At 39.1% G+C, this 12,326-nt stretch overlaps 1 protein-coding gene across 5 annotated transcripts in view; it reads right to left on the minus strand.

Annotated features, from left to right (window-relative positions):
• The window catches only part of atp11b (ATPase phospholipid transporting 11B), a 148,825-nt gene that overhangs the window by 8,516 nt on the left and 127,983 nt on the right, over nt 1-12,326 (minus strand). Inside the window, exon 29 of one of the 5 annotated variants that reach the window (XM_078410210.1) lies at nt 7,349-7,434. The exons of the other annotated variants lie outside the window; for them this stretch is intronic. Within the exon in view, the coding sequence (XP_078266336.1) occupies nt 7,349-7,434 (86 nt within the window). The remainder of the gene's footprint in view (nt 1-7,348; nt 7,435-12,326) is intronic. 5 annotated transcript variants of the gene reach the window in all.

Here is a 12,326-nt window from a genome sequence, read left to right on the forward strand (position 1 = left end):
CAATTCTTATTTCATTGTGATCTTTCCAAGTGACCGCTACACATTTTTTTGCTATTGCTATTTTGAGAAATCTTTCCTGATATTTATCTAAAATTAACCTTGGTAATATTCCTTTAGTATCTCCCAATAAAAACAACCTTGAATCCAATGGTATGGTCTTATTCATCAATTGTTCCAATTTTTTTTTTAGATCTTTCCAAAAAGGAGTTACCTTCGGACATGCCCATGTAGAGTGTAAAAAAGTACCCACATCTTGGTTGCATCTAAAACAAATTTCAGATAAGTTTGGTATTAAATTGTTTAATTTTTTCGGAGTTAAATATAAATGATGTAAAAAATTATATTGTACCAAACTATATCTCACATTAATAGTATTTTTCATACTGTCTAAACACAATCTTTCCCAACTTGGTTCATCAATGCTAATATTCAGATCTGTTTCCCATCTTTGTCTTGATTTTTGAATTCCTATCTTTGGACTAGATTTTTGTAATAATTTATACATTAAAGATATCATTTTTTTAGTTCCCTTGCCCATAATCAAGGATTCAATTCCTTTAATTTGAAATAGAAACATTGAATTGTATTTAATTGTATTTAATTGTATTTATGTATTTATTTGTTTTTGCATTTATTGCATATATGTTTGTACGCACCGTCAGGATTGGCTATTTTTTAATTTCGTTGTACTCGTTGCAATGACAATAAATGAATATTATTATTATTATTATTACCTAACTTTTCCCTTAAAAAAGATTGTAGTTGATAATAGAAAAAAATACTATTCCCTGGAATTTGATATTTATTTCTCAATTGAGAAAATGTCAAAAAATTATTTCCTTCATAGCAATCTCCTATATGTTTAATACCCTTCTGTTCCCAGACTTGTAATATTTGATTATTCCAAGCAAACGGCAGTAATCTATTTTTTACTAATGGAGTTTTAGCTGTTAAAAAAAATCTTTTATCATTAGCTTTAACTGTTTTCAACAATATATTAATTAACTGTTTTAGCAAAGGTGACTCTTTTTCATTAACTAATAGCTTCGCTTCCCATTTATAGATAAATTCTTCTGGGCATAGTTCTTTTATTCTATCCATTTCAATTTTAACCCATGCTGTTTTTCCACCCTCTTGATAAAAGGATGAAATAAAACTCATTTGTGCTGCCAGATAGTAATTTTTAAAATTTGGTCATTGCAATCCACCTAATTCAAATTAGAATAAAAGGTTTTATGTCCTTTAGTTTTCATAAATCTAGACAAAAATGTTGTTTCAATGTATAGGAAAAAAACTGCAGATGCTGGTTTATATCGAAGGTAGACACAAAATGCTGGAGTAACTCATTCCTTCTCTCCCGAGATGCTGCCTGACCCGCTGAGTGACTCCAGCATTTTGTGTCTACCAGTTGTTTCAATCATCCTTTTCAGAGGTCAGTATTAAACAGATAGCAACGTGGACTCTTAGATGTGAATGGAGGTTCACACCAGTTAGAGGCTCTTCTTTAAATAAGTTTTATGATCATCGTTCCTTTAACCATTGTGGTTTTTCTATTTTATTTTTAATACTCCCTGATTTGTCTATCAGCTTTCTTCTAAAATTTCTTAACTTTTACCCATGATGCAGGCAATAAATATTTAGTAATCGTTACTAACAGGATTAGTCTTGCAGAAACAATAAGAAAACAAGAAAAACTAAAGCTCATAACCTAGGTCAACTCTGAAAAGAATTATTATGCCCCAATTATGTCATTTCATAAGAAAACAATTGGAGTTATAATATAACTTGAATCTTTTACATTACATAATAATGCTCAGCAATTGGGATTAAGGAGCTAATTTTATGATGAACTGTAATTCTTTAACAAAGATATTTTGCAATTAATTTTTAAAGAGTCTGTAATATGTAATAGCCATGGAGAACGGAAACAGGCCATTTGATCCATGTCATCCTTACCAACCAAAATGCCCCGTCTCTGCTACTCCCAGTTTCCGCGATTAGCCCATAGCTAAGCCTTTCTTACCCATGCCATTAAAGTTGGCCTTGCTCCAATTTAGAACTCTGTCATGTTGAGCAGCCCTGTCCATAACCATATCTATTTTAAAGCTAATAGAACTGGTCACTGGTCCCAAAAGGCTTGCCCATTGACATTACAGTCACCTGCCCTTTCCATTCCTTAAGAGTAGGTCAAGCTTTGCTCTTGCCTTTGTAGGGCCCTGTAAATATTGCCCAATGAACTTTTGCTCAACACACTTGACAAATGTCACCTCATCTAAGCCCTTGACTATTTGGAGATCTTTAGTACCATCCTAACAAGGTGATCATATTTTTATTTCTCAGCTCCTCACCCGGCAATCCTTCAGTATTGCAAGGTATGTGTTCAATTTCTTTTGAGCATTGCTTAAATAAAAACGCACTTTGCTTTCAAATATGTAGTATCAGAATTTTTTATCTTAAAAGTATTAGAGCTTAATAAGCTTACAGCTGCTGAAGGACTGGAAACGATTTTGCTATGCTGTCGATTGCAAATTTTGAACCTCAGTGTAATAAGATCCCGTTAAGGAGGCTCTTTATTTTCCATTTACTAAAAAATAATAATATTGTTGCAATTATTTACTTTGTCTCAAATTGAAATTCACTATTCAGACATCCTTATGTACTAAATGATAAATCATGCTGGGAAAGATCTAAACTGTTCCAGAGACCTGTAATGCAGAAAGATAAACAAAGGTATGAATGAATTTGTAGCCCGTTGCTAGGTAAAGCAGCGCTTTAAACCAAGAGATGAGAAAAGTGATTATTTTTATCAAATAAACCTTTCCAACTAAAACTACTGGTTGTAAGACTTATACCTTATAAAGCAAATTTAATTATGAATGACAGGACAAATGGCAGCATGTGGGAATGGGAAGAGATTGGCAAGATCCAGGGCAGGAACTGTCTGCAAAGCAAGCAACATTGACTCAGGAATTTGAGCTGGCCTGATGTTCAGATGATGAACCAGTAGGTTATATGACGACTGATCAGGAAGAAGTCACACACCTTGAGCTACATTGCCTAGATTAACCTTGGTAGGAACATGCAGATATGACAAACATGGCAGTAGTGGGAGTGCAGGGGCCTCAGCCTTTGCCCAGTCAAGTACTTGACATCTGCATCTTTTGTGCCTCAATTCCATTGGTAATCTTTCTCCAATTTTTGTCTTCTTTCCTCTCACTATTTATCTCTTCCTGTAAAGCTAGCTAACATAATAACCCCATGGCAGTCTCTCCTAGTTCAAATAAATCTGGAACATTGATCTACTCTTGTTCTCCAGTCAACGCTCAACCCCTTTGTTCTCTCTACTCTTACCCCTTGTCTACCAGTTAAAATGAACATATTTTCTCTATTTTCCTAATTCTGAAGAGTCAGCGACCTGATCTCACCTTGGTTTCACCCTCCAGATATGCTGCCATAACCAGGTATTTCAGGCATTTTATTTTTATTTCACATTTTCTCCATATGCAGGCTTTTGATTTTCAGGTAGTTGATAACAGTTTGGACTAGATTAAGTGGGTGGAGAAGGGTACCATTGTCTGGGAGGCCATTCAAGTGGGCTTGTGGATTGATGGTGGGGGGCAATAAAAAGGAATCTGCAGTGTTTGGGACAGTGTAGATAGTGATAGAGCTACTATACTATAAGCTACTATAAGCAGCATCCGTAACTGGTGTTTTTCCCCAGTGTGAAGAACAGTTTATTACAATCAAAGAACTTGGAGTTTCAAGATTCAGTTGTCAAGAAATGAGACTGTGAATGGAGGCTGTGGAAGAATGTGAATTCTTCAGATTAATATTGTGTATGTGTAAGGTTCTACCACTCCCTTAACTATGTAATTATCCACCACCAATGTAGGTGTCACAGTGGTGCAGTTGGGAGAGGTGCAGTTGGGAGAGCTGCCGTCTCACAGCACCAGAGACCCAGGTTCGATCCTGACCTCGGGTGCTGTCTGTGTGGAGTTTGCATGTTCTCCCTGTGACTGCATAAGTTTCCTCTGGATGCTCTGTTTTTTTCCCCATATCCCAAAGACGTGTGTGTTTGTAGGTTAATTGGCCTCTGTAAATTGCCCCTGGTGTTTTGGGAGTGGATGAGAAAGCAGGATAACATAACATTAGTGTAAACAGGTGATTGATGGCCAGCGTGGATGTGGTGGGCTGAAGGGCCTGTTTCCATGCTGTATCTCTAAACTAAACATTCACCTCCTGATAAAAGAGTTAATGTAGAACTTTGGGATGATCAATTGGTTAGTGATTATTTAAACATAATCTATATGACCATAACAATGCCGTTATCATTTAGAATGCAACATGGCATGCAATAAGATGAGCAGGTTTTATCTTCTGTTATGTTTTCATGCCCTGCTACAGGCCTAACCTGGCAGCATGCACTTCAGTGCTTTTACTCTTCACGATGAGTGAACCATTCCCCACTCAGATTTTTACATGAACTTCATCAGAACCAGATTTAGATGCAAGGCAAAAAAAGAGCGAATAGCTCAGTTTCCAATTCACTGAAGCTATATTAACGTAACAAGAAGCACAAAGGCTCCACCAAATCTTTCTTAGGGCGAGGGAGCATGTTTTCCAGTGCATCATTTTCTAGCAACCAGAAATATTTGAGAAATTTCAACAGACAAAATATGGTCACTTAACCCTGCAAATCTGTAAAATAAAGGTCTCTTTAATTGTTGCACTCAACTTCTGGAACCCTTTCACCAGTTGCAAGCTCTGGAGTTCCTCTGTCAGATAATTTTGACAAACATTCAAACCCAAATAAAAAGTTTTGGTTAAAGCAACTCTTGATTCTGCACCTGCAAGTACCAACATGGTTTCTTATCTTACTGGGATACCAGTTACAAATTCAATTTTCCGATTGCCAGTGCGTATGACAATAAAACAGTCTCGACTATTGAGATTTAGGAGAAAGCTGCTGCCAGTGCTGCTCGTTCGTATACAAAATTGATATCCGAGATTGCCAAGTAAAAAGCAGAGTGTTTCGTCTTGAGTTTAAGTTTATAAATTACTTGTTAACACACCAACTTGACCTAATTTTGACAGTTGATTTATACAAAGAAATCACTGTTTTACCTGCATAATAATATTTCAGTAGACATTGATTTTCCTCATCTCAGTGCATGTTTTATACTAAAAAGTTGGACAACATGAAAGTCAGTAACTGGGAAGAAACACAAATTATAAAAGCTATACACCAGCAGTGGCTTAAAGTTAAAGTCACAGAAAAAAGGGAAACAGTGGATTGATGAAATCAGCCTGTTTTTGTTGAAACAGACATCACTGAAATTTTGTGCAAAAACTGACCAAAATAATATAAAATAAACATAAGCAAAACTTGAAACCCACCTTGTTCAAGTCTGAAATCCATGAAAAACAACAAGTAGAAAAGAGAACAATTTTCTTTGATGGAAAGAAAAACAAAAATCCTAGGCCAATATGTATGAATGTATGTGTTGAAGTTTTGGCAGGGATATTGCCAAATAATTGCTACTTTAGGATGATGAAAATACTTCATGCAAAGGTGAATCAAGAGTAGGTCACAAACTGTTACTTGGGCACTGAATGCTCAATAGCAGATGCTTCAGAACCCTTGAATTCACTTTTGAATTTAATAAAAATATGTAACTGCGAACTATCTTTTCGAACATCATATTTCCTGTTGAAATAAAATGAACAAACCTAGCTTTGGTGGCTAGATGAAAAGATTCATGTAGTAGTCTTTCCAAAAAATTGTAAGAATCCTTTACACATAGTTTAAACATTATATGAAGCACATTACTAATTATATGAATAAACCTTCACAGTATGCAAATTAGTGCATAGAAAAATCCAAGGTATTTCATGTCACACCATAAATAGATAGCTCGAGCAGCAGCACTGTGAGATTTAATATTCCAATCTACAAACGCTTTTGAAAAGCGGCTACATTCAGTGAACACATTTATTAGGCCCATGCAATGCAGCCAAAGGGGTGCCGTGGCTAATGCTGAACATATTAAGCATGCAAATGAAGGTTTAGTATGTTTGAATGTGGCTTCCAATAATTTCCCACAAATATCGGAACGTGACTGAAACCATTATGACTTACAAATTGATGCAGAAAAAAACCTTAAAAATCTTGTTTGATGATATATCAAAAGTAATAGTTTTACAACAAAATGCAGTGTAATTCATCCACATGTAAACTTCAGAACTGCAAACAATCATTTCCACTGGAAATCAATTATTTATCCCGAAAAAAAGGCATATTTTAAAAGCTGGATCGTGCTGATTCAAGTCTACCTTGGTGAGGTTCCGATTATAGAAAAGCACAACCATTTAAAATCACAACATTGTTAATTTTGAAGAATCTTCCTTCATGCAGAAATCACAACTCATTTGCACGCCAGCAATATTTTCACTATTGATTCGAGTGCATTTGACAGACACTCCTTTGGTCACATGCACTTGTGACAAAAGTGCCTCCTTCCTTTTGTACTTATTGTAAACATTATTGTGTCTTCATCTTTTCTAGAAACAAATGGTTGGGATAAATAAAAGAGGCATTTTATGTAGGTTGGGATTACATGGTGAAGGGGAGATAGATCCTTGATTGCCAAAGAAAGAATGGAAATTGCAGAAACTCTGGCTACAAAATTCTTGCTGTCTATGTATATTCTGATTGGAAGTATAAATGCTTTTGAGGGCATTGAACTCAGTGGAAAAGTGGAGAGCGAGAATTCTCTTAAAACATTTTCAAACAGTTAAAATGTAAAACATGACCAAATATTAATTTAAAAATCTGAATGCAAAGCCTTGAAAAAATAGAATTTCTACTTTGAGATTCTACCAATATCCTTCCTTATCTAAAATGTATCAAAAAATCAATGTTGTTGTGTAAAGAGTATAACCTCTTTAAATTGTGCAGATATTAAATATTTTAGAACCTATCAATTAAAATATACATTACCAAATAAAAAAGTGCAAAATATCAGAATATTTTAAAATAATATTTAAATAGATACCAAAATAAATAGATATAAGTGTATTTTATTTAAAATAAAACTTAAATTGTTCAAATCAGTGAATTGTTAAGTTGTACCAATTCATGCAAGCTACCTGATTTTGCTTTCTCTTAATGGGAGGCAGTAAGTTCGGAGAGCCGTTTGTATGTTAAGGCATTATCCTGCATGCAGGTGACAAAGTTTGCTTCTCCACCCTTCCCCAATGTTAATGTGTGCTCTTCTTTGCCTAAGCACTGGTTAGTCCAATCACATCTGTCATGCATGATACTGAGCAGCTGTCACTTCTACTCTACCTAATCTTGCTCAGTTGACTCCTGGCCCTTGCCAAAGGCTGTAGAGCGATCCTGTCATCCCCTAAAGCAATTTTGTTGGTGGATATCTACAGAGGAACAGAAAAGGGATGGAACAAACAATACATAAGTAAAAAAATATATAATTCTCAGGCATATTTTCCAACATCACAAATAACCCACCTCAGATCAAGATGTTATTTTATTGCAGATAGATGTATAAAGGTAGATAAATCTTCCAGGTCTGATCAAATATATGCAAGGACACTGTGGAAAGATAGAGAAGCTGAGATATACGAATCATCGTTATGCATGGGTGAGGTGCCGGAAGACTGGAGGGCGGCTAATGTTACGCATCTATTTAAGAAGGGCTGCAAAGAAAAACGCAGGAACCATAGACTAGTAACCTCACATCTGTGATTGGAAAGTGACTGGAGAGGATTCTAAGGGATAGGATGCACATGCATTTGGATAGACAGGGATTGATTAGGGATAATCAGCATGGTTTGTTACTGAAAGCTAAATTACTGAACTATACTGACCTGATCTTTGCCGGTCGGTACTACAATACAGTATGTATTGACTTTGATTTGGATTTTTTGGGATGTTACTGCTAGGACAGATAACTGAGTTTAACACTTCCATGAAGCTTTAAACTGTAATGCGATATGATACAATAGAACTTTATTTATCCCAGGAGGGAAATTGGTCTGCCAACAGTCATAAAACACAAGATACATGTAATTCAAGGGACGAGTAGAAAGTCCAGGATTTGGGATGGGGAGGGGTGGGGGGGGTTAGGGGGTAGGGGGGGGGGAATCAGTATACTCCAAGTCAGAAGGGGGACGAGTTGTACGGTTTGATAGCCACAGGGAAAAATGATCTCCTGGGGCTTTCTGTGCTGCATCTTGGTGGAAAAGGTCTGTTGCTGAAGGTGCTCCTCAGGTTGACCAGTGAGCTGTATTATCTAAGGTGATGTATTATCTAAGGTGCTCCGCAGTTTGAGGAGCATCCTCCCCTCCAAGACCATTTCCAGTGAATCCAACTCCACCCCCAGGACGGAGGCAGCCATCCTGATGAGCTTGTTGATTCTGTTGGAGTACGCGTCCTTCGCCCTGCTGCCCCAGCACACGACAGCATAGAGGATGACCCTTCCCACCACCTATCGGTAGAACATCTGCACGGTAGCGCAGCGGTAGAGTTGCTGTTTTACAGCGAATGCAGCGCCGGAGACTCAGGTTCGATCCTGACTACGGGTGCTGCACTGTAAGGAGTTTGTACGTTCTCCCCGTGACCTGCGTGGGTTTTCTCCGAGATCTTCGGTTTCCTCCCACACTCCAAAAGACGTACAGGTATGTAGGTTAATTGGCTGGGTAAATGTAAAAATTGTCCCTAGTGGGTGTAGGATAGTGTTAATGTGCGGGGATCGATGGGCAGCACGGACTTGGAGGGCCGAAAAGGCCTGTTTCCGGCTGTATATATATGATATGATATGATTCTACTGCAGACGTTGAAAGAGCAGAGCCTCCTCAGAAAGTACAGCCGGCTCTGTCCCTTCCTGTACAAGACCTCAGCGTTCCTGGACCAGTCCAGTTTACTGTCCATGTACACTCCAAGGTATTTGTACTCATGGTAAACTGCACATCCACACCATTGATGGAGACAGGGGACAGGGGAGTTCCTCTCCTCCTAAAGTCCACCACTAACTCCTTAGTCTTGTCGGTGTTGAGCTGCAGGTGATTCAGCCCACAACACTCAACAAAGTGGTTGACTACACCTCTGTATTCAGCTTCCCTCCCCCCACTGGTGCAGCCCACAATTGCAGAATCACCTGAAAACCTCTGCAGGTGGCAGGAGTCCGAGTTATATCTGAAGTCCAAGGTGTAGATGGTGAACAGGAAGAGAGAGAGGATCGTCCACTGTGGGCCCCTGTGTTGCTCACCACCATGTCCGAGACACAGTTCTGTAGCCTGACATACTGTGGTCGTCCAGTCAGGTAGTTGGTGATCCAGGACACCAGTGGAGCATCCACCAGCATCTTCATCAGTTTGCTCCCCAGCAGTGCAGGCGGCTGGTGTTAAAAGCACTGAAGTAAAAACAAACTTGACTCTTGCAATGCTTCCCGGCTTATCCAGGTGAGCACAGGAACGATGGAGCAGGTGGATGATGGCGCCCTCAACCCCCACCTTTGTTTGGTGAGTGAACTGCAGGGGGTCCAGGTGGGGTTTAACCAGAGGTTGCAGGTGAGTGAGTGGGCACCAGCCTCTCCAGGGACATGTGAGGTCAGCACCACCGGTCTGTAGTCCTTGGAGGAGTTGGGACACGTCCTCTTTGGTCCAGGAACCAGGCAGGATGTCTCCACATCACAGGAACCCTCTCCAGGCTCAGGCTCAGGTATGCTGGAGTATTCCACACAACTGGCTGGCCCATGCATTGAGTACCCTGGGGCTGACACCATCAGGACCCATGGCTTTGCCTGGGCGGTCTGCTCAGCGCTTTCCTCACCTGCTCAACCTTGATGATCATAATGAATCATTCTTGGAAGAAAAGGAATGAGCTGAATAAATGTGTGGGAAAGAACTGCAGATGCTGGTTTAAATTGCAGGTAGACACAAAATGCTGGAGTAACTCAGTGGGTCAGGCAGCATCTCTGAAGAGAAGGAATGGGTGACGTTTCGGGTCGAGACCCTTCTTCAGACTGATGTCAGGGGAGGGGGCGGGACAAAGATAGAATGTAGTCGGAGACAGTAAGACTAGTGGTAGAACTGGGAAGGGGGAGGGGATGGAGAGAGAAAGCAAGGGCTATCTGAGGTTAGATGTTCATACCGCTGGGTGTAAACTACCCAAGCAAAATATGAGTGCTGTTCTTCCAATTTGCACTGGGTCTCACTCTGACAATGGAGGCGGCCCAGGTCAGATTGGGAATGGGAGGGCGAGTTGAAGTGCTGAACCACCGGGAGATCAGGTAGGTGAAGATGGACTGAGCGGAGGTGTTCAGTGAAACGGTCGCCGAGCCTGCGCTTGGTTTCGCCGATGTAGAGACCCTGGAACAGCGGATACAGTAGATGAGGTTGGAGGAGGTGCAGGTGAACCTCTGCCTCACCTGGGTCCTCGATGGAGTCGAGGGGGGAGGTAAAGGGACAGGTGTTGCTTCTCCTGCGGTTGCAGGGGAAAGTACCTGGGGAGACGGTGGTTTGGGTGAGAAGGGTGAGTTGACCAGGGAGTTTCGGAGGGAACGGTCTCTGCGGAAAGCAGAAAGGGGTGGAGATGGGAAGATGTGACCAGTAGTGGGATCCCGTTGGAGGTGGCAAAAATGTTGGAGGATTATACGTTGTATGGACAGCTGATGGGGTGGAAGGTGAGGACAAGGGGGACTCTGGCCTTGTTACGAATGGTGGGAGGGAGAGCAAGAGCGGAGCTGCGGCGTATCGAGGAGACCGTAGTGAGAGCCTCATCTATAATGGACTGAATAAACGTTTCACTTCAAAAGTATCCCTCTGGTTCACAATATGGTCTACACCAACTATACATTGAGATCTGAGATCATTGTACTATTTGACATTTAAAAAATGCTGGCATATTGATTTTCCTAGTTTGCACATTTAATGTTCCAAGATTATATCGTTGCATAAAAATATTATGGGCATTAATTATGCAAAATTGAATTACAGGACAAACTTTGAAAATAAAATTTTAAGCACCTGAATTGGATGTATTTTAGTCATTACAAGCTAATCAACATCACCCATTTAAAAATATTCAGATCAAATTTCACACAATTGTTAAAATATATAGATATTGCAATAATTGCTTCTAAATCCAGTCAACTCTCTGAATACTTGCTTTAGCTCTGATTAGATGAAAATTAACAGCTATATTCCTTGATTCATCAACTTTGTGTTAAACTAATCAAATTAGAGGTAAATGAAGAAACAGAAAGTAGTGGAAATCTGCAGCACGCCAGGTATCATCTGTGGAAAGAGGAAAGTTCCTATTTCAAGTTTTAAGCCTTTTGTCAGAACTGGATGAATGGTCCTTGGCCCTTGGCCCAATGCATTAATTCCACTTCTCTTTCTACAGATGTCACCTGCAATACTGTTCCAGACTTCCTTGTTTTATTTTAAATTTCCAGGTTCTGTAGTGTTTTTGATTTTCCAATTCGAGATGCCTTCCTTGATCTAGTTACAGTCACTGCTACAAAGTTTCAACAATGTAAACTATGGTTAAATTGAACATACATGCATGTTTGCCTATTGCTGACGGTACAGTCTTAGCAATTCTACACAAGGTTTATTCACCCATTTAACTTACTGTGAAAGAAAGTGAACATTTAATTAAATTTCTCCAGACCTTGTTGATGGTCTTTAACGTGGCCAACTAATAATTCCTGTACCAATGCAGTAAAATAACATTCACTGAGCAGTGCTTTTCTACACAAAGTGAACTCAATTTAATTCTTGAAATGAAACAAAATTTAGTTGGCCATAACACAACAATAGGTTTGTGGCTATGAAAAAAAAATAAAATTATTGATAACATTATTTTCCAAATCAGTTATGTAATAGTCAAAAATCCATTGAATGGGATCACTATTTCTAACAATTTCTATACCATTTCTAACAGTTTCAATGACAACATTAAGCAATCATAATAACTCGCTAGCGAATATTACAGGTATATACTTGGAATTAATGCACTGTTTAAGTATTAGCCCGCTATACGTATTAGTTCTTTAGTAAAATCATTTAACTAGACCTGTTCAATTTTTTTTGAATGGATCTGAATTTTTCCTCGTTACAAATTATCCCAATTCGTTACTTATAAATGTTATAATCCACCAGCATTGCTTCCAGCAGTGCAGTACTGATCACTAAGTCTTTGTGTCAGTAATTGCAACACAGTAAAAGGAGAAATACTCATGGAGGACCTTACCCATCTCCTGAGGCTCCACACAGAGGTGACCACTTTGGTTTCTGACTCT

The sequence above is a fragment of the Rhinoraja longicauda genome, chromosome 13 (genome assembly GCF_053455715.1).
Source record: "Rhinoraja longicauda isolate Sanriku21f chromosome 13, sRhiLon1.1, whole genome shotgun sequence".
Lineage (NCBI taxonomy): Eukaryota > Metazoa > Chordata > Chondrichthyes > Rajiformes > Arhynchobatidae > Rhinoraja > Rhinoraja longicauda.